General features: G+C 34.1%; 2 protein-coding genes across 2 annotated transcripts; both read right to left on the bottom strand.

Moving 5' to 3' along the window:
- Nucleotides 1-295: 295 nt before the first annotated feature.
- On the bottom strand, nt 296-19,832 carry LOC100376585 (uncharacterized). The gene is made up of 12 exons (XM_078011934.2): nt 17,982-19,832; nt 17,602-17,713; nt 14,613-14,686; nt 13,917-13,985; nt 13,104-13,226; nt 8,811-9,043; nt 8,216-8,466; nt 7,438-7,499; nt 7,092-7,232; nt 6,701-6,893; nt 6,463-6,575; nt 296-5,514 (listed from the first exon to the last, which is right to left on the bottom strand). Exons 1-12 carry the CDS (start codon nt 19,665-19,667, stop codon nt 5,395-5,397), a joined length of 3,177 nt encoding a protein of 1,058 aa, XP_077868060.2. The 5' UTR covers nt 19,668-19,832; the 3' UTR covers nt 296-5,394.
- Nucleotides 19,771-27,631, bottom strand: LOC146747187 (uncharacterized). Its single transcript, XM_085498311.1, has 7 exons — nt 27,550-27,631; nt 26,009-26,114; nt 24,076-24,107; nt 23,490-23,607; nt 22,281-22,456; nt 20,260-20,301; nt 19,771-19,844 (listed from the first exon to the last, which is right to left on the bottom strand). The coding sequence occupies exons 1-7, from the start codon at nt 27,629-27,631 to the stop codon at nt 19,771-19,773; spliced, it is 630 nt and encodes a 209-aa protein (XP_085354437.1).
- Nucleotides 27,632-27,828: the final 197 nt, after the last annotated feature.

Here is a 27,828-nt window from a genome sequence, read left to right as displayed (position 1 = left end):
ATTGGTCTGACTACTGGTTTAATAAGCACAGCAGAGGTACCCGGTAGTTCATTTCATGTATTCTTGGAGACAGTGTTCATTTCAGTTCGACGCCATTTACAACATCCTCTGAATACACATAGGTAAAAACACAAGGCCATTGGCGCCCTCTAAATACGCCTGCAGTTTTACACTTGTTTAAATTTAGAAATCACTTCATGCCTGGCGATATTGCCGTGAACGATTTCTCACCAGTTTGACATTATTTCAGAGTATACTAGCTTTTTAGTATATAATACAATATGACACCATAATCTGCAAGAATGGTATTTTTATTCTTTTTCTGCATTTTGAGAATTCACATCATTATATATTCAAAGCAAGATAGACTTTATAAAAGTTGCAAAAAACATCTATAGTATTAACCATATAATAGACTTTATAAAAGTTGCAAAAAACATCTATAGTATTAACCATATAGTATTTGATATTAAGGATTAGACACAATTAGCACACTTTTTGAAATTTTGCTAAATTTTTTTGACTAGCTATTTGAATGGCAGAAAAAAAAATGATGTACTTGAAAACTAGTTATTAAAGCGCGGTGGTCGTCGCGCAGCATGTGTTCGAATTTCATGTAAATAAACAATGTATTTTACACGCGTTGTATACGTCGCTACGAGTCCCATATCGAACACGACGCGACGACTGTCGCCCTTTAATTTATAAACCTATGTATGTATATTGACTACTAGTACTGTAAAATAACTAATTTTTAACTGGGTTTAAATTTCACTGATTTACCATTTCAGGCATATGCAGTGGGTTTAAATTCACGGTTTTATCATTTAGATAATGTGTTCATATATACATATTCACTGGGTTTTAATTTAGCGCATTTTCTGGTCAGCGAAATAATCAAAACTAAAGTGAATAATTAACCCTTTTACAGTACATGTACTTTACAATTCAAAATGGCCACCAAAGTAAGGTTTCATGCTATGAAGGAATCACTATTACTTTTATTATATTACTTTTTAAATTTGAGTTTTCACTGATTTGCCTTGTCTACCCTCAAGACAGAGGGTAGTGAGATTAAAGAATTACATTTTGTTTAAAATTCTATTTAGATAGATTTAAAATTAGCTTTTCAGGTTCAAATAATACAGAAACTGTTTGTGACATTTTGCAAAAGAACACTATAATTAAAGATTTGATTGGTAGTTTGAAAAAAATGTTTTGTTTAACTAGATGTTAAAGAAAAAAAAAAAAAAATCAATTTTTTTATTTGGGGGGGGGGGGGTAATCAATTTTGTCTAAAGCACCACAAGCGATCAGGGAACAAAATAAAATGAAATGTAACGTATTTAACTCACTTAGTTGTGAGTTGTTTTTGAGATTAAATAACTCATATTCTTGATGATTTATATCCACTTCTGTAACCCTGGAACTACTTGATTATATATATATATAGAATAATATGTATTTTCTAAATCTGAATATACAGAGTAAGGCACTTTTGTAAGAATCTAAGGTTACAGGTAGAGTGGAAAAAAGTGAAATTTGTTTTGTCAAAACATTTCAATATGTTTCTGGAAACAGTAAGAGTTCACAAGGCTTGATTTCCGACTACAGCCTCCCCAAATGTCAACATTTGACCCAGTTTTGGAACAAAATGGTGACTATTTTAATGCATAACACTAACAGAGAAACAATTAAAATTCTTGTTCCAGATTCGAGACCTAATTGATACAGTATCAAAGAGATTTATATATTGCGGTATGAAATATACATCTCACAAATGATCACATGTCTAGAAATACTTATAATGATGAGTGTGTCAAAAAAATAAATTTGTCTCAGGTTCCTTTTCTGAATAGAATATATTCGCAGCAGCGGAGCTACGTCACAGAATGTTCTATGTTGCTAAGATATTTCTATGGGCTCTGTGCAAGCTGGTGTGGAACGCCGGTTGGAGAGCAGGTGAAAACAGCTAAAGTCAAGAAATCAGCACAATCTCAACTATGAGACAGTACCAAACAACCACATTTTTATATGTTGCACAAGTAGGAGTAATCTTGTTACAATGTTCGGGAGAGTTTCAACAACTAGCCCAAAATACGGTTTTTTGAAAGTTTTTGAACATTGTTTTCATAGGCTGTGGTTTCCAGGTGGTGAAAATGCCTGGAGGTTCGCTCCCGAGAATACCCAGCAACCTGACTCATAGCTACTGAGGCGATCAGAACAATCATGAAAAACACAGATTGAGATGTTCATTGCATATCACCATATATGTACATGCATACCAAAGTTGCATGCCCCTGTCTACCTTTGATTCCTTATAATTACAAATATGATTTGGTGAAATGATACACTACCTGCAAACATCTTAAATATGAAATATAGCATTACTTTTTATAGTAATTTTAGAAAATGAGATAAATCACATGAAGTGTTACATAATGCATCAAAATAAAGATTAATTTGGTGATAATTAGTCTGCAAAAAAATATCAACATTATCATTGTGAAACATAATGCACTACTTTTCAATTTGCTCATCTGATACGATAGAAAGTACAAACCTGTGTATGTTTTAAAATTGTTATAACCTCAACATTTATAAATTTAGAGCAGTAGTAAGCTCACACAGTGACATCACAGTAAACAAAGAAATAGAATATGTCATATTCTGTGAGCATTTTGTGGCACGAAGTGTGACACCACCCTAGCTAAACCAATATGGATGTAATGGATATCAAATCTGTACACTACACAAAATTTGCAACAACAAAAAATCAAACCAGATGAGCTCAAATGCCACAACAAATGAATTTCTTTGCTACGATAATATTCGTTAAAGCCTTCTACTAAGAATTGTTTCTTACTTGCTATACAAATATAAAGGTGACGATCAACCTCCCATATAAATTAAAATTTCAATTTTGTTGGGAGTTAAATGTGGCAGCAAATACATTACACAAAATCCCTCCCAATGCCATCCCCACACATTCTGGATGTTATCACACTCCCTCTATGATAAAAGGATTGTGATGTTATCAGCTGAATAGATGGCAAAAATAAGTTGCATTCCCACTATGTAAATCTGTAAGGTATCATCCCCTGATTAATATAGACACCAAAAAAATGTTGGGAATTTGGATGGGCATAAACTGCATAAAGTTGCAAACAATAAATACTCTGGTATGTCAGTTACATTATTGGTACGTTTGTCTAAGGGAGAAAAGCTTACCCTTCCCTCTAAATAAAATGTGTGAAAAGTATCTACTTTCGCTAAAAACAATATAATTCTTGCATCTTTTTTAGCTTGTCCTGGGAAAGATGTTTCATAAAATCTACAAAGTGAGAATGCAACTTGCAAACAATAACTAAAAAAGAAGTTTTTATCTGTTTTCTTGAGAACGCGACTTTATAATAACAATATCATTACACCACATGAAAAAACAAAAGCAGCTTGTCGTTAACAAAAATTATAATTCACTAATACATGTATGGAGTTGTCGCTACACTCTAGCAAATCTACATCATTATTATTCAACATTTGCAACAAAAAATAACTCAGAATATAAATGTGAGCTGAAGTGAAATATATAAAGACCTGCTTTAAATGTATGTACTTCCACTTTTTGAAATATATTAAAAAAATATCTGTTTACATTCTAAAAGTAATTATAATCTAGATACTAGAAAACAAGTTTTATGGTTGTGCCAATATATGGTCAGTGATCAGTTCCGAAGTCGGAAATCAATACTGTTAATAAAGTGTCCAGGTAAAAGTCACCCTAATAGTACCAATAAATCATCTAGCATTGCAGTTCAGTACTGTTGGCTGCTCTTCAAAAATATACAGAAAAAATTTGGACAGGCAAAAGCAGCTAGTATTGAATTATATTGAATTACATTGATGATATATGCCATGTAGAGCAGTTCTGTGCAACAACTCACCAGTGGCAGTGTGTTACACAATTAATCGTTTCATTTATTTTTCCTTGCGTTTTCATGACATTTAGTGAAATTTTGGGCAACATTTTGCAGAAAATTTGACAAATAAGTGTACATCAATATTTGCAACCATATCAAACGTACTATCATCACCCACATTTCGTTACAATTCAGATCCATTGGGTCTACCGGTAATGACATACAACTGAACACATTTATGATGTAGAAATTATTATATACATAATTTTTACTATTAATAATAACAGTTAATCAACAAATATGATATTTACAATAAAGGAATCACACCATTCATTTGTTGCTACTTGTCATACAATAATCTAATAACAATGCAACAGCAGCAAGTAACAAAAAATTATCCGAATCGTTAACATTTTTTCTCTGCTACAAAAAAGAAGATAATGTAAAATTTTGTAAAAATGATGATGTGTTTTATTGAATTTCACAAATGCCGTACAACAAACTGAAGGAATTTAAAATGCATAGTTTACCACATAGCAGCCAGAGAAATTGCGATTTTAAGTTGAAACAACTAGTATAACCAAATTGTGTGTTAATGCTTATATGTACAGATAAAGCACATGATAAATGCCATGAAATCCAATCAATTATTGGATTCGATAGTCATCACTGGAGAGAATGTTCAGAATTGCAAATACAATGAACACATCTTCATTGCAGTTAGTTACTTATTAAGATTTATGTAATAGTTTGTATGTTGGGAGAAAAAAAACTAGCTTGTAAATACGTTTTTTGGGCCAAGCTTTGTCTGGTTTGAAATGTGTGACAAAGTGTCCACCATCGAATGAAATTAATGATACCATGGAGGTAAAAGACAGATCTGTCTTTACATCCATGATGATACCAAGTGATTATACTGACCTGGTCTAAACAATATGAATATTATTTGCATATTAATAATTCAGTGCGTGCAAGAGAACTTATGTAAAGTACAGTGAACCATCACTACTAACAATTTAACAGATTTGATAAGTTGTTTGAATGAATGAAATTTTCAAAAAGATACTTCAACTCTCTTACGTTGAGATTCCATGTAAACAATGTATTTTACACATAATTGTATAATTGTCATGGAAACAACATTGAACACAACGTGGTGTGTACGTGCTTCAAAAATAACAATGTCATTTTCACCGTTACAAAATTGATAATTTGTTACTCCAGAAAATAAAGCATGTTTTTTAATTGGACACCCTATTAGTTAACTGTTAATTCATGAACAATTGTCGCCCGAAAAAAATGTATATGAGTAATAGCCAATTAATAAACATGTAAATTAGCATTATTTCTTTAAAGATCCATTATACACTAAAGTGCATATTTGTATTATACTCTCAAATAATCATCTTATATTCTGAATACACTGCATTATACCACTTGTATTGCACTTGATATCACTTCTAAGTGTTCAATCTCAAGGCAAAGGGATAAGAATCTCAACAAAGGACAACGGGAATTGCCCAACGTTGCCGTCTATCTCTCCATTGCACCATTCTTCAGTAACATTATTCAGAAGATAAATAATATCACCAGCCTAGGGGATCAAATGAAAATAACAATTGGGATCAAAACATAGTTGAACTATGGTGGCCTTGCCCTTTGTTATATAATATTATTCCCTTTATCATAGCTTGTTTCAATATGAATATGCATTGTCATAATTAATTTTGAATACAAATAAGTTTTGGGATTGAAACAACAGTGGGAAAGCAGTCTATTGAATGTCCTTGATTGATGTAAATATGTTACAAAAACATTGGTGCCTAATTTGTTTTATTATTTTAAGGGACATAATTTCCAGCTTTATTCAAAGTAATTCAGATATTTTAGTATAGAACAAATGCCTCATCTCAGAAAAAAAGTGCTGCATTTAGACGTGAATAGATTCATAAAACATGCAAGATAAGTGACCTTATCATCAGTGATCCGTCAAGTAGAAACAGTCAAAATATTTTATCAGATTTTGTTAATTTTTGCATGATATTTTCATATAGGACATCTGTCATACTAAGGGAAGACTTTACACTGATGAATAAGGTGACCAAGTTTGATAAAGTATGGAATAGAATTAGTAAAGTTATTATGCACACAATAACAATAATTAACAGCAACGACGACAACGATGAACAAAAATGTGAATGTATTATCAGATTGATTTTAAATAGAAGTATGCCCTCTATTCTGAAAATTAAAGGTGAAGTTTATTTTTTCGAGGACACTTATGTACAGGGTACGGCAATTTCCTATTAAAATAAATACATTATTAATTAGTATTAATTTTCATAAAAAAAAGATTCACCACATTTAAAATACTAAATATATAATTATATTGCAAAATATATTTTACATGTCATAGTACAAGAAGTAACTCGGAAACCACAGAATCATATTTTGCCAACAATAATCTAGAGTCACATCACCATTTGCTCCCATGAACACAAACCTAACTTGTGTAACAGAATAAACACATTGTCACATTTACCTTAAACGTTAGCTCACTATCAGACTGTCCGCTGAAATCATACAACGCCTTAGCTTTGGGTATCAGCTCATCATATGCTCCACCTAATTTCTTTTTGCCTCCTGCCTTTGATTCTGAAAAATATTGACCAGACAAAGGCCAGAAAGAACAAATTAAATTCAGTTATTGGTATCATAACAAATCAGAAATCTTTTATTTTATTTTAGATTTGATCAAAATAAAACTGTACATTTCTTACCTGGAGGTAACTCTGTAATTACATCTACAAACACTTTTGGAAACATTCCTTCCTCTCCTTTACATTTGCCTCGGAGCCACTCATCATTGACATTCTCAAGGATCACAATCTTGTCTCCTTCTTTAAAACTTAAATCTGTCGGTGCCGTCACATCGTAATCATATTTTGCAATGCAATGGGCATCACTGGCACCCTGTAAGAAATGATGGGGATTGCTGCCAAAAACTTCTCATGTGTGGTAAAACAATAAAACCATATTATCGCTCTATTTTTTTCAATTAATTAATTAGGCGAGTGTGTTTAATTAAACAACAACGTGAGTATATCTTATACATGCATTGATCAGACAGAATATTACACAATCAATTTTACAATCAAAGAAATCACTTACAGATGAAGATTTATCTTCAACGGGAAGATTGGGAGGTATCTGATCAACAAATGCTGACGGAAATCGACCACTGCTACCGAAGATTTTACCAATCAACCAGTCAGCATTTACTTGACTAACAACTTGGATTCTATCACCAGCCTGTAAAGTAGATGATGATATAGAAATATTTTGAAATAACATTGTCAACAGTCTTTACTACAATGGTTCACGCTCTGTAGTGATATTTTTTGACACATTAAACTGAGGATTAGGTGTGTGCACACGTTTTTTTTCTGCGAGAAATACTCAAAAAGGTTCAACAAACACTGGAGAAAATAACACCAGATGAGATCATTATATTCACCTTAAAACTCAATTCTGTGTTATCACTGCCCTCAAAATCATACAAAGCAGAGACATAATTATCTGGGAAAAAGAAAAACATGTGTAACGAATCATTATTTAACAAATAGACACAACTTAACAACAACCGGCAACACAAAACTTAGCAACAGGATAGTTTGATCCATTTTTACACGTTTTATAAAACAATAAATTTTTCAACATAACATAAGAATGATCACAAGAAATCTTGATTTTAGAACAACAAATTGAGGCATATTGATGAAATACAGTAGATAAATAAGAAAATCAATAAACATGGTTGTAATTGTATGGTAAAGTTGATAGCTAAAAACTAAACTACTACATCTACAATTTTCTGTGCTACCCAATACAAACATTGCAACAGCCATGTTTCTAACATGTACCTCAAGTCTACCCACAATGCACCATTTTAGTTGTTGGGATAGCATTAAAGTTACAGCGTCCATAATGGCATCTATAACTACAGTCTCTGAATAAGGTAGGCCAACGGACTCTCATTCATGCTGGACAACAAGTAAACTCAGATGAAATCAAAAAGCGTTTGCTTTTACGATGAGTCTGCAACTATTTTTTGATCTTATTGTGGTTTCAGTATTATTTCGAAAATCTTTCCTTTGACAATAATCATTATGTTTTCTTCAAACATTTTGTTTTTGACATCAAAATATCCATCATGGGGTTCGTGTTTGTGCATATGTAACAGACTGTAATGTAAGTTCAAAAACTTTCAGATCATGATAATTCTAAATTATAACCTTGATTTGTTGGCGTTGGCGGTGTCACTGTGATACCAGTTGCCTGGCTCAGTACACCAGCCTTAGATGGTGGCAGGTCTTCTATGATTTCTACAAATTCTATGGGGAATATACCAATTTTTCCATTCACTTCTCCCTTCAACCATTCCTCATCTACATACGAGATCAACTTTATAATTTCTCCTTCATCAAATTCCAAATCGTTTTCTTCTTCACCTTCGTAATCAAACCTTGCTCTACACCGTGGGCCGCTGAGAAATTAAAATAATGACAATTATAGATAAATCTAGGTTTCCAAAGATATAAAATTTTATTTGATTAACAAATCACCATCTATAGCTCCATACAATAAATTATATCTGCTATATTTGGCAAGTTTCAGATGCATCTCAGAGAATGAACACGAATAAACAAATATAACTGAATTAATGGCCGTTTGTCAGCCATATTGAATTGGATCACCAACCAAAAGCAGTATGTAAATGGTACATCTTTCTACCAACATATTTGAAATTTTCCTTCACACACATGTATCCACACAGGATTTTTAAAAGTGACAAAACTTATAAAAGCATAATATTTTGAAGAAATGTACCTTCCCCAATCAACTTGCGTTTCTTCAACATATTCAGGCAAATCTTCTACTACTTCTACAAAGTTCTTTGGAAACATTCCTATTTCTCCATTGCACTCGCCTTTATACCAGTCATCCCCTATCCTTTGTAACAGTTTAATGACATCGCCATTATTGAAATTCAAGTCATCTGGGTTCACTGAGTCATAGTCGTACACAGCTACAGCTGATGGCCCAGATAATCTAGGTGCACTCTGAAATAATAATTCACAATCAATATTTCCTGTCTGTAATGACTTGTTTCTGACCTGTTTTTATAAATGTGTTCTATATTGAACACTCAGTCTCATATTGGTATGAATGTTTTTTATTGAAATTTATAAAAGACCAAAGAAAATGCTTTAATGGACTATAGAAGCCATTTGGTGATTCTCATTACCCATGAGTCCCTGTGTTTCCTTGGCCGATTTATTGCCAAGTACAGGCGATTTTTAATTTAATTTAAGTTTTCAATCATCATTTGTAATGTACAAGACGTTTATAAATATTTCATATGAAAACATTCATATCTATATGAAATGGAGTGTGTGATGACCTGTTTTTAGCAGTGCTGTTATATTGTGTGTATCTCAAGTTCAATGTCTAGTCTTTGTCCCAATTTTGATTCATATCACTTCTGGGCAAACAAATTATAGTGCCTGGATGGGCAGAATAATGACTGGTCTACCAGAAGCCAAGCTGAGGGGCATGACAAAGTAGTTTCAGATGCTGGTCTGTTTTGTACATAAACATATGGAAAAAATAAGAGAACATTACAGCGGGCATAAACAAGGTCACTTGCAACTTCCCTCAAAATTCTTTATCATTTGATTTGATTGATTTATTTCACCAGAAAAATTATGTATACAATGATTGAGATATATAAAGAAGAAAATTATATAAGGTATTTTGTACACAATTTGAATAATTCTGGTGTGGACCATGAAAATAGTTCAGCAGAACTAGTCTAGTTCATGGCCCTATCACTTAAAATAAATAACTAGTATAAAAAGAAAGTAGTATGGTAACATAAATGAGTAAGTACCTAATCAGAAAAATACACGAGTAAATTAAATATCTAAGTTAAAACAAAATAAAAGTAAATAGTATGCATCAATTGGACGACTCAGGATGCTCACTGTGATATAAGCATTTTTTTCAGTGCTGTTTTAAATTGGTTTCTATTGCGTAAACCTTTTATCTGGACAGTACCGGTAAGGGAATTCCAATATTTGACCGCTGAATATGTGAAGTTATGTTGGGAAACTGATAAATTCATTTTCGGGACTGACAAGTTTCCATTGGAAATGGCTGTTGTTGGGTAAAGATGGGAATGCTGATTAATATAATAACTGATATCATGGGCAAAGCGATTATTCTTAAGGTCAAATATGAACAAACAAGTGTGAAGTTTGCAGAGTTTGTTAATGTCAAGGATGTCAAGCTGTTGAAAGAGAGGTGCAGAGTGCGTATATAAATCAGAGAAGGTAATAAGTCGTACAAGCTTTTTTTGTAAATGTAGAATTGGTTCAAGTAAAGTGGGGTAAGTATGTCCCCATATTTCAATACAATATGTTAGGTGCGGGAGAATTAAACTATTGTATAACAAGTCATTGTCAATGACACATCCCCGTTCCATTCATATTTGAGTGACATATACATTCAAAGCAGATCATGACCGAAATGCACCTGTATATGTACAACACATTGTACTAAATCTGAACAAAATCCATCCATGCATGACTGAGATCCGGTTCCGGAATTGTGAAAATACGTGATTTCAATGCATTTTCGGCCTTAAAATGGCCATCATTCAGCTATTGTTAAGCGGATCATGAAACAAATGCACACATCTATTTGTGACATGATGTACAATGTACCATGTGTGTGTGAAGTTTGAACTTGATCAATCCAGACATGTCTCGGATACGGATCCAGAACTGAATTTTTTAAACAAAATGGCCGCCAGTCGGCCATTTCGAACTTGATCCGGAAAAAAAAAATGACGTGCATCAAGGTCCTATTATGTTTAATGTATGTACCAAATTTGAACAAAATCCGTCCATGCATAACTGAGATCCGGGTCCGGAATGGTTAAAATGTGCGATTTCAATGCATTTTCGGCCTTAAAGTGACCGCAATTTGGCTATCGTTAATGAGATCATGAAACAAATGCACATACATATTTATGACATGATGTACCTTGTGTGTGTGAAGTTTGAACTTGATCAATCCAGACATGTCTCGAATACGGATCCAGAACTGAATTCTTTAAAACCAAATGGCCGCCAGTCGGCCATTTCGAACTTGATCCGAAAAAAAAAAATGACGTGCATCAAGGTCCTATTATGTTTAATGTATGTACCAAATTTGAACAAAATCCGTCCATGCATAACTGAGATCCAGGTCCGGAATGGTGAAAATGTGCCATTTCAATGCATTTTCGGCCTTAAAGCGGCCGCCATTTGGCCATCATTAATGAGATCATGAAACAAATGCATATACATATTTGTGACATGATGTACCTTGTGTGTGTGAAGTTTGAACTCGATCAATCCAGGCATGTCTCAGATACGGATCCAGAACTGAATTCTTTAAAACAAAATGGCCGCCAGTCGGCCATTTCAAACCCGATCCAAAACAAAAAATGACGTGCATCAAGGTCCTATTATGTTTAATGTATGTACCAAATTTGAACAAAATCCGTCCATGCATAACTGAGATCCGGGTCCAGAATGGTGAAAAAATGCGATTTTGATGCATTTTCGGCCTTAAAATGGCCGCTATTCGGCTATCGTTAATCGGATAATGAAAAAAATGCATGTGCATATGTCCCATATAATGTGTGATGTATGAGTGAAGTTTGAACTTAATCGATCCATGCATGTTCGAGATACAGGTGATCACGGACGCACGGACACACACAGGGCAAAACATAAGTCCCCGTTTTCGGACTACGTCCGAACAAGGACTAACAAAAGGAGGATAGATTTTGGCACGTAATGCCGAATTTGTGATATATTACCCACTTTTGAACTGATTATTTTACTTATTTTCTCAATATGAGATTTCCATGTCAGGGATGGGTCGGTGGTTACACCCAAATATGTTGTAACCGAAGCACCCATGTACCATCTATATCTATTTTTCCTTCCACATTAATATGGCGTTGGGGTGTTTTCAAAATCATATAATTTGTTTTTTGCACATTAATAAGTTTGTTGGCCTTGCACCATTTCACAACTTTGTTGAAGTCTTCATTTATTATGTCGTGGTCAACATAATATGTTAATTGTTAATCTACTTCCATCAACTTTCCACTTTCTTGTTTGCGCCCACTGTAAAATTCAAATGTGTTGAGTTGATTGAAGCATCAAATTTGACATGAATGTGAAAATGAGATCATAACAAAAACATGTGCGGTTCAAAACAACAGAAAGTAATTTTATTAATTTTTTACACTGTTGAAAATAAAGCGCTTTATAGTGAAAATACATTAATTTTCCACAGCTAATTCCAAGTTTTGTATGCTTAAAAATAGTTGTTTGTTTGAAGTATTACTGCAAGACATAGACTGGAAAAACTTGGTGGCAGTGTATTTGTTATCTCTGTTGTATACCACCAGCCAATCAGGCAGGTATCATATAATGATCACTAAACCTATTTATCTGCTCCTTCAAGCAAGGAACTACAAATTTTACCAACCAAAGATTGAGGTTGAACGAACACATGGGGCAAGTGTTCTTAAGAAGCGTAAATATTGCAAATTTTAAGAAAGATGGCACATTGCAAACTGTCAACTCAAAAGAAGTTTTTGTGTTTGAGATTTGATGACTCCTATACATGAGATTTTTTGTTTGGTGGTAGCCAACAGGACTGGGAACACTGATCTATTTTGTGGTTACTAGTTCAAAATATCTGAAATCAATATGAAATTTCTTGTGTTTTGTTGTTTCCCCCACTGGCTTGGAATAAGCATCAATTTTAATTGGAGGGCATTTAATACTTTAAATTTTCTGTAGAATATTCTATTAAAAATTACCTAGGGCTACTATTTTTTAATCTTGGTAATTACTGCCAAGTTCCAAAAAAATAAGTGTCAAAAGCCGTGACTCACCTGGAACTTGTGACAGTGTTAAAGTTACATAGCCACGAGGTACTGGAACCAGGTCAACATGGGGAATATTCATGAAAATTGATTTTGTTTTTGTTTACATTTAATGACATTTTATTAAACTCGCAACATACTGGTCCAACAGATTTCCTGATACATACCTCTGACGGTAAAGGCTTAATTATTCTTACAAATTTCTTAGGAAACATTCCTTCCTCATCAACGTTACGTCCAATCAACCAATCATCATCAACTTTTTTCACAAGTATAATCACTTCGTCTTGCTGTGAAAAAAAATATACATTCAGCAAAAAAAAATAGTAAATTGTACACAAAACAGTAATTACTGGTATATACCCTTGGGGGCGGAGCTACGTCACAAGACGTTCCACGCATTTCTATGGGCTCTGTGCGTGCTGCTGTCGAGCCGGCAAAAATTCAAGAAAACAACACAAACTCAACTTTGAAGTAATCCTGAACAACCGAATTTATATATGTTACACACGTAGGGCTAATATTGTTAAACTGTTCAAGGGAGTCTCAACAACCATTCCAAAGTACCGTTTTCTGCCAATTTTGGGCTTTTGTTTTCACCGCGATGGTGCCAGGCGGTGAAAATGCCCGGATGTTCGCCCCCAAGGATAGTTAAAGTTTTAGGATCATATGACATAACTTATACTAATTGGATCTTGATAGATTTTGCTACAGATTCATTTTCTGTTTTTTCTGATACAATTCTGATTTTTATTCTGCTCCAGGTACTAAACAATAGTAGGGTGTTTTATAAATTTAAAAACAGAGAGTCTAAAAGGTGTATGAAAAAACAAAAAAACAAGTAGGATGACCAACATCATAATGAGACATGTTTCAAATTGTATGTTAATTGTTGGAAATCATTGAATCCTTTGTATGGGAAAGGACAACTAAATTGTACAACCCATTCAGGGGTGCATCACTAAACTATTATTACTCACATCAAAGGAAAGTTCATCATAGTTTTGTTTACTATAAGAAAACACAGCAATAGCATGGGGCTCAGTAACCTGTGAAAACAAAAGAAATGAAATCTATTAGTGTAATATGATGAGAGAAACTAGTAAAAGCTAGCAATCTGTCAACTCAAAAACACTCATATGGCTAAATCATGCTATTTTGCATAATACACACCGTAGGTCTCACTGTGGTTAATTACAAGACAGAATATCAGTGAATATTTCACTGGGGCCATTGAGATAAGGAGTCACAATGAATAGTAGATGATATTTGGTAACCGTTGTCCTAAGACAGTTTGAGCAATGGCTCTCTATCGATACATTGTAGCATAGAAGAAAATATTACAGTGAACATTTCACTGGGTCCTTAAGACAGAATCTAGAATCCAGATTCTAGAATCCAGAATCCAAAGTAGACAACACAGTTCTGACACTAGTGACAGCCACACATGACATCATGTTAATATAATCAATGTCTATATGTTATGTATGCATATATGTTTTATAAAAATCATTCAATAATAACTCATGCAATGGTTAAGTAGTAGTATAATACTACTGACACGTGATACAAACAACTAAACCATTCAACAATGTATCCACTGGTCCTCAACACTTGTTACCAATCACTGGATAGCAGTGTGAATCTTAAACCTTGTTTATTCAGATCTTACTTACCACATACTTGAACAGTGGATGACCAGGACCAGGTCTTGCTGGTAAAAGTGGTGGTCCAGATTTAGGTTTAGCACCTATAAGGGGAAGATTACAATCGTTAATCAAAGAAAGCTTAGAAAGAACTCCCATGTGCTGAGAGTATTGAAGACACATTAAAAATTAATTCAAAATTACTTGTACTTGAGATATTGATGGAATAGCTGAAAAGTAATTATGTAAATCATGTAACTGATATGAACAGATTTGAGTGTAAAACTAATAAGGCCTGTGTAATCTATGTACCAAGTTTCATTGAAATGTGATTAGAACAAAAAAACTATGAATTATTATTAGAGAATTAATATGAACAAATTTCAACCCAAAATTAATCGGGCCTCTCTATTGTTCTAAAGCATTTATCTACCAAATTTTATTCAAATGTGATGATCAGTAATTGAGATATCAGTGTTAATTAATTATTTTAATTAGGTGATTAATAAGCATAAATATTTACCAAAAACTAATTGGGTCTCTGCTTAGTCCTACGCTCATTGAAATGTGATGATGAATACTCTTTAAAAGTTTCATTAAAATCCAATTAGTGGTTCTTTATATATCACTAATTAATAACTAATTATGCAAATTAGGTAATTAATATGCACAAATATTTACCTCAAAACTAATCAGGTCTCTGCACAGTCCTTAATGTACATTGTAGAGATGCAGGTTTGTGGGCACTTGGGAGTGAATTTTTTTTTTTTGCTTTTTATTATCCAAACAGTCTTGGCTATAGACTGTTAAAATTTTGTAGAATTGTGAATAGTGGAACATACTCAAAAAACAAGTTTAAAATATAGATAACAGGTGCAAACATTCTCTCTTTTGAATGCTTAGCAAGATTTAGCAAGGCTGTACATAAATAACAAAAAAGAAACATGGTAAAAAAAAGAAATGACGGGATCTCCATATTATGCACTATATTTAACTTTTAACAAAACGATAATACATTTAAATTTGGAACGATTTTAATTATGAGTATTAGCAAACTTCTTACTGAGTGAATTGTTATGCAAATTAGCAATTATCTCAGCTTCTTTTTAGTACACATTCCAGAACTTTAAAATAAAATAGCTCCTAGATGATTTGACCTTTTGTTTTGAAATTTTCACAAATGATTGACAATGTGTCTATCTTCAAAACGTTGTCGGGGCATTGTTTTTGGTTGAACAGTGTTACAACAATCGTGCAGACAACTAGCCTGGGTGTTAATTTATGCATAAACTTGAAGTAGTGAAATTTGAGCTGCTGCCCTGCAAAATTGACAACTGGTAGACAGTTTTCAAGACGGCACTTTCTTCATAGTAAACAGATGTACCCGTAAACCAATTTTGACAGGAAACAGAAGCATGTTTTAGAAGCTAATTTTTTTAAATCACTTTTGACCAAAAAAGCACATTTTTGTGCATATTTCAAACTACAGTGTCCATAAAAAAAAAATACTAACAAAATTTTAAAATTCATACAATAAGCTTTCCGAAAATATGTAGTTTTGTGGACAACGGGGGGAGGGGGGGGGGGGTCATCTTGGTTGCCTAATTAACTATTTAAAATACCTGTCAGGTAAACTGCATCTCTACCTTAAGTAACTATGTACCAAGTTTCATTGAAATGTGATGATTACTACTTGAAATATCAAAAGCTGAAAATTAATTAATTATGCAAATTAGGTAATTAATATGTACTGATATTACACTAAAAACTATCAGGTCTGTGCAGTGTCCTATGACATCTATGTACCAAGTTTCATTGAAATGTGATGATTACTACTTGAAATATCAAAAGCTGAAAATTAATTAATTATACAAATTAGGTAATTAATATGTACTGATATTACACTAAAAACTATCAGGTCTGTGCAGTGTCCTATGACATCTATGTACCAAGTTTTATTGAAATGTGATGATTACTACTTGAAATATCAAAAGCTGAAAATTAATTAATTATGCAAATTAGGTAATTAATATGTACTGATATTACCCTAAAAACTATCAGGTCTGTGCAGTGTTCTATGATATCTATGTACCAAGTTTTATTGAAATGTGATGATTAGTACTTGAGATATCAGTGGAAAAACCAAAAATTAATTATTATGCAAATTAGATAATTAATATTGCACAGATTTTTACTTAAAACTAATCAAATCTGCACATTAGTTCAGAGCATCTATGTGCCAAGTTTCATCAAAATCCAATGAGTGGTTCTTTAGATATCAGTGGAACAGTCATGGAACAGCTAACAATCAGCTAATTATCATGCAAATTAGGTAATTAATATGCATGGATATTTACCAAAACCTAATCAAATCTGCGCATTGGCCCAGAGCATCTATGTACCAAGTTTCATCAAAAACCGACACACACAGACACACATACGGACACACATACGGACACACTAACTGCAAAGACTCCCTTTTTGTGCTTCGCACACGGGAGTCAAAAATAGCAACATAACGTTTGCAAAGCAGTCCCAGACATTCAAAAGGTGGCTTTAAGCTGACCAATTAGACTGCCCTTGTAAACAAATTAACATATTTATCTCTAATGAAATGCAACTTGTGAGCGCTCGCTTATATTACACAAGTGTTGGTAAAATTGTACAAAGAATGGTGAATGAAAGTGCTGCGGTAAATATACTGTAAAATACTTTATATTTGCTTGGAATGAGGTGATTTCGCAAAAGAGGTATTTCAATGAAAATCAAATCCAGCAAATATACCTTTTCCCAATTAATTCACATTAAACTCATCAAAAATCAGTGAAAATAAATTCCATACAAAACACCCAAAAAGCCTTTTCAGTGAAAATTAATTCCAGCTAATAAAGTAAGTACACTGAAACAGCGGATGTAAAATAACAATTGCATGTGTTGAATGTGGGTCTATTAAAATAAAAATTATTTCGACCACAGACACACATCTACCATGCATGCAGATGAGCAAATCAAACATTACCTGTAGAAGTCTTGTTCTGAGACCTTGCTGGTGCTCCTTTAGAAGGCTTATCTCCCATTTTGGCTGGTGGTGGTCGAGGTGGCGCTGGTGCTTTTTTCTTAGGTTGATCGGGCTAAAACAAAACATAGAACAATTATCTAAGCTTTTCAGTAAAACAGATAGGATAAGTTTGGCCTTCATTTGCGTTCAATGTCAACAAATAATGTATATAAGCTAATGTATACCAGTTATTAATTTTGACAATCTGGTAATAAATTCTGTTATCTTCATAATTTTCAAATCTGATTTTCCAAACTTTACAATGCAGAGAAAACATATCACATGTATTCTCTCAGAGTGAGTCGTCATAAAGAAGTAGTGATAACAGTTTACAAACATACCCTTGCTGGAGCCGTTCTCATTGACTGTGACCGTGTAATGGACGATGAACTACTGCTTTTAAAATTAGTACTACTGCCTCCTTCAGTTTCTGGGATAGGTGAATCCAGCAATGACAAAGATGAAGAACTAGAGCTAGAGTGAATGGTCGGCCCACCAGAAGGTCTAGGAGGCGGCGCAGACTTAGATGAAAGACCAGATGTAGGGCTAGCAATAGGTCTTGGTGGTGGTCGACTCTTGCCTGCAGATGGCCGAATAATTGTTGGCCGTGATGATGCACTTCTTGTTGTTGGTGCTGGTGTTGGTCCAGTATGTGTTATTATCGGTATTGCACTTTCTTTATCTTCCAGATTTTCTGGTTGTTCATTCACAGTAACAGGTGATGGAGCTTTTGAATATAAGCTTTCAATATCTTTGATAAACTTATTCATGTCCTTTTGAGGTTCTACCCCACTACCAGCGCTAACGTTTGGTGTACTGGCACTATATGCTGGCGATGGCTGCCACGCTGCAGGATTTGGTTCTTTTCTCCTGGGGCGAGAGATTGGAACCGGTGGTGGCGCATTCATCCCCATTCCGGTCAGCTCACTAGAAGCATCGCTTTTAAAGCTGTCTGGTTTTTGAGAAGGCTTTGGCCTCGGTCTTGATGTTGGTACTGGTGGCGGTGGCTGTGACGAAGATGGAAAAACTGGAACTGCAGATACAGTCGGTTTCGGTGTTAACGACGGAGCTGGCGTAAATACTGTACTTTTATCAAAAGCGACAGGAGCAGTTGTTCCAGACGACTGCCAATTTTTAAAAGGATCTTGGATCTGTTGTTGTTTCTGAGATGACGAAAAGGGGACTGAAAATGGATCTTGATCAAATTGAGATTCTTGTACTGATGGTGGAGACTGAGATTTCTTCTGAGAAGGCTCTTCCACACTAGGTCCAATGGTTGGACGTAACATTACGCCAAACATACCTCCAGCAGACTGGGCAGATATCTGTTCCTGGGGCAGCGATGCTGTCTGACTAGGAAACTGTGAGAAACTACTTTCATTCTCGATTGTTTTAGGAGATGGTGAAGAAGGTTTTGTAGCAACTACGGGTTTACAGGAGATAACAGGTGGTGTTGAGTTAGGCCTTGTAGCGACTGGTGAAGGTGTGATACTCTGTCTTGTGGTGCCCGGAGGCGGGGTGGATGAAACAAATCTTTGACTGTTGAAAGACTGTGAAAATGAGAATATCTCAGGTGATGGTGATGGGCTTGGTTTCAACACCTTAGATTGTGTATAATTAGTCACTGGAGGAGGTATATCTGGGCTGACTGAAGAAGGAGCTGAATAGTTTGGCTTAGCACTCAGTGGAGGTGGTTTTGTTGCTATCTTCGGATGTGGTGGGAGTGCGGGTGCTGTAGATTTATCAATTTCTGGAGCACTCTCAAAGACTCTTGATGATCTTACGTTAGAGGCAGATTTAGGTATTGCAGTCGGAAGTGGTGGCACTGGAGGTGGAGGAGATATTGAATCCTCTCCAGTTTTTGGCCTCACAGGCAACGGTGGTCCAACACTTGACACAGCACCAGCTGGAAGAGGGGACTGTGGATCTGTATCACCCCTCTCATCTATTGGTTCTGCCTTAGAGCTCTGAGATAATGGTTTAGCAACTGGCACTGGTGGTTGATCATTCTGAGCTGCATCGTTCATTTTAGGGGTTGCATCCTTTTTTACAAGGGCTGGAACAGACACAATAGGATGAACGTATGAATGTGATGGTCTGCTTGATGGCAAAGGTGGAGGTGGACCTGAACTAGTTCTGTTGGCTGGTAATGGGGGAGGCACGTTTGGAGTAGATGATGATGATGTCACAGATTTTTGAGGTTGCTGCAAGTAAATAAAAAAAACAAATTTATTTATATTCTTATCGGTAAACTTTCTAACACGATTTTGTGTGTGTGTATGTACATTATTACAAATTATAATTGAATTCTAGATAAATTACAATAGATCATTTGCAAATGACTTTGAAATTCTACAAAGTGGTCATAATCTTCAATATTTGGATGCACAAACAATTGAAATACAACACTTTGCAGATGGATACATGTATAACATAATTTGCGCATACACGTATTTGTATGTCAAAATGTCACTTACTACTGGTAGTCCATATGCAGCTCCACAGGTTGTACCGATATTTCTATCATTTTGTGTTTTAATAGATAAATAGAATATTTGTAATGTATGTCATATTACAGCTACATGTACATCAAAACAAGTTCTCAGGAAAGAAAAATACTTGCCTTTTTCTGGTTAGCATCGTTATGAGATAGAGATGAACCTAGTAAATAAATAAAATGTTGAACATTTTCATTGCTAATTTCAATGTTATGGAAATTGATTGAACATGAAATATTGAGAAAAACAAACAAACAAGAATTGAGATGTCAAGTTAACACACAGGGCATGAATATCAAGAAAAAAAAACCCAGCAGAACATGCAAGAATATTGAGGTGCATCGTATAATAAAATTTGCAAATTACCGGTATCGAATAAAAGATATTTAAGTATGATCCTTAAAAATTTAAATTTCAAAAAACAAAAATTTTCAGAGAATTTCCAGATATTTTTGTTAGAATTAATAATTTTGTTAGTAATGGCAATAAACTTTAAAATATATTAATGTGAAGTATATGCATGATCCACACTTGATCTCAGTTACAGCATTGAACAGCTACAAAAAATGTAGTATTTCCAGCTAACACTTTGGTGCAGCATTTTGCCTATTTTTCTTATTAATTTTAAACCAAATGAACATAAATTTCTATTGACTACTAGTCTTGTTAAAAAATGTTGTCTTGAAAAAAATACAGAAACAATTATGTCATGCGTGTGAGGATGCAAAACTCATTTTAAGTTGACTACACATACTGTGCTTACTCTACCAATAACATATGCCATACATAAATTCCAGAGTCAAAATAAGTGATATTCAGTATACAACAAATGTTATTTTGTTTCACACACGCCTCTATTGGAGATGCGCTTCTAATAAATACAGTAATCTAGACTTATTCAATTGAAATAACAAAGCTCAGATTTCCCACTAAATTGTTCTGATTTGTCAGGTAATTATTTTCAAATATGAGCTAACAATATTGCAGTGTTGACTTATCATATCAAGTATCAACAAGAAGCCTATCGGCTGAGATAGCTCCGCTGTTAGCAATGCACATTTCAATTAAAGATATCATTTGAAAATGAACAATATGTATAGTATTAGAGCAATCGAACTTTCGGTTTTTAACAAGAAGTCGAAAATATCACTTTTCACCAAAAATTACAAAAATATTCACCAAAATTAGATAATTGAAGATATCATTACAAAATGAACAAATCTGAGAGAGGTTCACATGTAGTACCTATATATGCAATATCAAAGCAATTAGACTTGCGGTTTTTAACAAGAAGTCAAAAATATAATTTTTTACCAAAAATGATAAAAATATTCACTAAAATTAGAGAATTAAAGATATCATTACAAAATCTGAGAGAAGTCCACATGTAGTACCTATATATATATTATCAAAGCAATTGGACTTGCCGTTTTTAACAAGAAGTCAAAAATATAATTTTTTACCAAAAATGATAAAAATATTCACTAAAATTAGAGAATTAAAGATATCATTACAAAATCTGAGAGAAGTCCACATGTAGTACCTATATATATATTATCGAAGCAATTGGACTTCCGGTTTTTAACAAGAAGTCGAAAATATCACTTTTTGCCAAAAATGACAAAAATATTCACCAAAATTAGAGAATTGAAGATATCATGATGAAATGAACAAATCTCAGAAAGGTCTACCCAAGGTACATATACACCAAGTATCAAAGCATTCAGGCTTGTAGTTTTCAAGAAGAAGTCGAAAATGTAAAACATTGACACGGACGAAGACGGACAATCACTCATATGATAAGCTCCGCTCGACAAAGTCGTCAGCGGAGCTAAAAAAATCTTGATATTAAATATGTACTTTTATAATTTTATTTTCCCTAAAACCCACCCATTCACAGTAACACACATCATAATATGCATAATTTCATATAAGGAAACGTGAAAATAATCCTAATGAATTAATTGATTGATTGATGAATTATGACAAGTTAAAATGAAGTAAACTTCACAAATGAAGTGAGCAAGCCATGCACCCTGTGGATCCCGATATACTGTGATCAATTCAGACTTCAGTCCATCATAGGAGTTTGAAACATGAAAACACAGCACATGTTATGCAGAAATGAATATGAATATTTACTGGATTTTAATGAAGATGGTGATGGTGGTGGTGGTCGCTCCGGCAGTTCTTTTTTAGGTCTGTTAGCAGGAATGGGTGGAGGCGAGTCTGAGTGAGTCTGTGTAGTATCTAGCATACCTGATACTTGCGGACACTCACTCATGGGTCTTGCTGATATGATAGTAATCTCGGGACGTCTGAAATATAAAATAAAATTATACTAGCATTAACTTCAATTGAAGAAGGCTTAGAATAACAGTTGGGCATTAGAGGCATATAAAATAGAAACAGGAAATAGTAAACTACATGTAACTTGGAGTAAAACGTAGCTTGTGTGATAGCCAACTTATAGAAGACTCTGGATAATTTATACAAAGTAGGTAATTATTATGCACAGATTTCAACCCAATACTCACCATGTCTGTCAACAACTCCTGATCACCTATGTACCAAATTTCATTGAAATCTTACAAGTGGTTATTAAAATATCTGAAAATTGTCTAAATTATATGCATGGATTTCAACTCTAACATAATCAGGTATGTGGAATTTTCAAGAACACCTATGTTTAATTGAAATCTGTCAAGTAGTTTTTGAGATATTTGGAACAGCTGAAAACTGGTGAAGTATTATGCAAATCAGGTAATTATTATTCACAAATTTCAATAAAAAAAATCAGGTCTGTGCATTATTCAGGGGCATTTATATGTATTTATTAAGTTTCATTGAAATCTGGTGAATAGTTGTTGAAACAGACATACATACATACATACAGACACAAAGAGAAAAGCCTCCCATTGTATGCTTTGCAAACATCAGTCGAATACAGAACTGACGACTAGTATTATCAATATATATTGTTTGAAAAGTACGCCATTTAAGAACTGAATTATTTAAAGTTAATAAATTGATGGATAACTTTTTGTTTGTCAGGTTTATTTATGTATACATGGAATGTATAGATGAGTACATATCACCTGACCCTTGTTAGTAACAAAGTTGACAGCATGATTATTAACACATGATTTTTCATAGTACAGAGAATAATAATGTAAGGATGGAAAAATGATTTTTCTTGTGGCTTGGCAACTACAATTCTGACTGCAACTCCCCCAAAACTCTATCATTATTCTCATATTTCAGACTTAAAGTTCAAGTACATACACAGCATTTCTTATTTGAAATGATAACTAATAATTCATTCATGTTTTGTATAGTTTGTCAACTTACCCGCCCCTCGATTTTGTTGGTGACATTTGAGCAGCAGACACAGGTCTAGTAGGAGATGTCTGTGAAGGCGTTGTTGGCTTTGCAGGAGGAACAACTGGTGGTGGCCTTGCAGGGGGAGCTGAAGGATAAAAACACATACCCTCTTATTATCTTTGTACCACAGAAATAAAACACTGTTTATGCATATTGACAACATGCAAAACACTGACCATGTAAAGATCTGACAAGACTAGCATTAGACAATTTCAGTTCTCTTTTTGGATTCTAATTCCCCATTGGAAGCAGTGATCAAAATGTTGAAAAAATGAAGCAGGTTTATTTCATGGAAGGTGACAAAAGCTTATATCCTGTGGAGTATTGGAAAGCACTTAATATATGAAATCTGGCTCTTGAGATTGTTATGGATCATTATGCAAATTAGGTCATTATTATGCACAAATTTCAACCAATAACAAATCAGGTCTGTGCAGTACCACTGATTACTACATCAGTGACAAAATAGTATATAGTAGCAAACATATAGAGCTTTTGCCCTATTATAAAATATTTCAGGAAAATATGAAAAATTTAGTAAAAGCAAACTTACTGCGTAGTGGTGATACAGATGTTACTGTTGGCCTAAGAGTGAAAAAAAAGATGATAACATTTCCTTAATAATGAATTCAGGTGTCTAAAAAAAAGGTCATGAGGTGACACATGTTTTTTCCTCGTTCCCAATCAAAATAAAGTCACATGTAGCTATATAGCTGGTTTATCATTTTTGGTTGTGATTGCACCAAGCCACTCAGATTAATGAGATACATGACACTCAAATTTATACAGCTTTTCAGGTAGCATCAAAACTTAATTAATTCACAGTAGTGAAAATAATTGATTTTTGCATGAATTAATTAATAATAGCATACAAATGAAAATTATTCTTTTCATGTGTATGAATTAAAAATACTGTTGGACGATTCAATGAATAGTGATTCATGGAATACTGGAACATCTGTAATGATTTGATTGGCACATTGGGGATACATTTCTGTGATTTTTATTTAGTTACACATTTTATTGTCATTATTTATCATTTTTATGTCCTAATGTTGCTACCATACAATACTCTCAGACGGTACTAGTCTGATATCCAGGAATTCAGAATGTCGTTCCTATTGCACTCAAGAATAGACAGCACAGAATTCTGTGTCTGTGGCTGTCTCCATGATTTCAGTACATTACAATGGGAAATCGCATGTGCAGACTGACGTTTACGTAAGCCTGCCTACAACACTCCAGACCGATTTTCTAGTCTATTATTCATAGATTTTTCAAAGTCTCGCGATAATAGACAGCATCTACATGTAGTCTAAGATGTTAGAGTCATAAAATTATTATACAATGAAATGTATAATTGTGGATTGTAATTAAAGTTGTATTGTTGACCAAATTTTGCTTGAAGCCTTAGTTATGTAGAAAGTAATATTCTTTATGGACTGGATACAGCTTTTGCGACCCAAGATCGTGTAACAAGAGCGTCCAAGTGTGCGAGGGTACATCAGCCGTACGACAGAGAGTAGCAAAAGCTGTATACAGTCCATAAAGGTTTTATCATACACCTTATAAGTGTTATCACAATTTTACCACACCTTGACCCTAAACACACAACATAATTTACAATGACACTGGGCCAGGCGTGATACAGGAAATTATTGCCCTTATGTGAGTGCACAATTCCCAGTGTTACGAGGCCGGGCAATATGATGTATATAATAATATGTGAACTGTAGTGAATACAACAGCTATGGAATTCGCAAATTATCAATACACATGATTGTCATTAATAGCTTTGGTTCAAATTGGTTGTAATTGAGTTTTCATCATTCTAGGGTGTCATTAAGTCACTGAATTACACACAGAATCTGTTTGATGATCGAAAATGTACTATACTGGTACATTACAAATTAATACTTGAAGTAAAGTAATTTCCATCGAGATTAGTCTAAGACTGACACCAGAATCTAGAGTTGTTACCTGTATTTAATAAGTCCATCCCATTTGAATTTATAGGAATTTTCTTACTAATGTTTGGACTGCGTTCAAGCAAACTTTAAACATCAAACATTATATACTTCCTAGGTTAGTTGTGTTTAGTGCACTCCTTAAGCAGAATTAAAACAGCCATGCATAACAGTTAAGATGATACCATAAATAGCCTAAATGGTGCAATGCGCCAGGTTTTGGTCGGTTCAACTCATGAATGCTGTAAATCTTGGTGTTTAGTTTTGGCAGAGTTACTCACGTCATGGCGACAATACAACTTTTATTATTATGACAATGAATAAAATTAAAGGTGAATAACAATTAGCATACAGATGGTTAATTTTCTGGGGAGAAAACTGCCAATGGAAGTGAACATAAACCACAAATTTCATCAAAATATAACTTTAGTTTAACCATGGTCACGCATCCCTATCATTAATGTAAGTGCACACACTTTTAATAGAACAAATATGGTATGCCTAATAAATTGAGCTCACCTCGTTGATGGTACTATTGGTGGTGGTGGCAATGATGTTGGCCTGGGTGGTAATGGTACTACTGGGGGAGGAGCATTATCATCACCATTCTCTAATGTCTTAACAGCTGTAACAGTGAAGAAGATGAAAGAGAATTACAGATCAGACAGACCATGTTCTTTCCACGAATGAAGCTGAGGTTCAGTGATGTCTGTACAAAACATGATTTGATAAGATCATACACACTAAAACACGCATGGTTTCATAATCAACTGTGTTGTTTATTCCTGCAGCTTGTATTAAAACACAAATACACCATGTCAAAAACAGATACATACCATGTACTGTAGTCAAATGTACGTTCAAAGGCGCAGATGTTCATTAAAGAAAACATCTTGATGAAAAAATAGCAAAATACAGAAATGCTAAAATTACAAAACCTTTAAAACCTGCTTTTGCTGAGTATGGCATTTCAGTGAATGATTACTCAGACAAAACTTAATATGAAATTCCAGGAGTTCTATTTTACTGTATCTTAGTGTAGTTTAGTTTATTTTTATTTTTATAGTATAGTATATTTATTTTTTCTGACCATAGAACAACTCACTGTACATGTAGTTTGTTTTAGCGTTGAATAAATATTATATTTATTTCACTGCAAACTTCCTGGGAAAATCTTTAACAATGTTTCAATAATCCCATTAACTCCTCCTAGATGGTTGACGCAGCTGCAAATAAGATTTGTATGCCCACCCCAAATTTTAACTCTAACCCTACCCGTAGCCTTCATTGTCGCCCCAAATTAATTGTATATGCTCCTCATTTATTCAGGTTACCTACAGCATGGAGCTAAAATAAGATAATATTTTAGCTCCATGCCTACAGTTATCCAGAGAGGCATATACAAATGCATTGAAGGGCTGGAGGGTTTAGGTTCAAGTAAGTGGATGTACAATGGAAAGTTATTCCATGTCTGTCAAGTTGCTCTAAACAATTTAATTTTTAAAGAGTGGTTCTGCGTTTTGTTTTCTCTCATACTGTCTGTCATTATATTGATATTCAACATTCACTTGAGTATCCTTACTGTGGAACATTAATACGACACGACTGACATCACTCGCAAAACACAGTTATACATACAATGTGTGAATAAGGGGTTGTTTTCAACCGTAGATGAGAATGCCAGTTTTCTTCTCTTTTTTTGTGTGTGACAACGAACGAGGTCGACGCATACCGGAAATGAAAATCAAAATCAAGCTGTTGCAGTGTAGGTGTCACCATTCTGCCTGTCCATTCCATCGGTGCTACGACATCGATGTCTGATCGTTTCATCAGGACATTACGCTGAAAATAGTGCTTCACAAATCAGCGCGAAATAGAGTAATTCTATAACAAATCTGTGTTTTTCGAATCGGGCGTTCACTAGTCAACAACGCATCGAACACGGAACCGTCAATGTTGGCTCAAAAGTTTCACAAACAGGAAATTCATGGTGAATCTATGGTAGTTCCACAGATCCTGCCATGTAGAACTGCGTTTAAGTTAAAGAGATTGCCACTTACTTGGTGTGGCCCCTGCACGAATTATTGTCGGTCGTCTCGGTGGTGGTGGGACACTACTCTCCTCTGTTGTGGCTTCCGCCATTTTTTACTACACGTCTATTCACGTAATTTGTATAACAATGATTCGTAAAATGTGAAAGAAGTGTGGAAGAGAACAAGGATGCAATTTAAAAATGTGATTATTATTTTTATACAAGTGGAGAAAATATATTGTTGAAATATACAAAGTTATTCTACAGAATTTATTTGGAAATAATATTAATAGTTTAACAGCCTGAA

This window comes from Saccoglossus kowalevskii, chromosome 4 (assembly GCF_978046115.1).
Source record: "Saccoglossus kowalevskii chromosome 4, keSacKowa6.1, whole genome shotgun sequence".
Taxonomy (NCBI): domain Eukaryota; kingdom Metazoa; phylum Hemichordata; class Enteropneusta; family Harrimaniidae; genus Saccoglossus; species Saccoglossus kowalevskii.
Note: the sequence above shows the minus strand (reverse complement) of the source record. Positions and strands in the feature narration are given on the sequence as shown.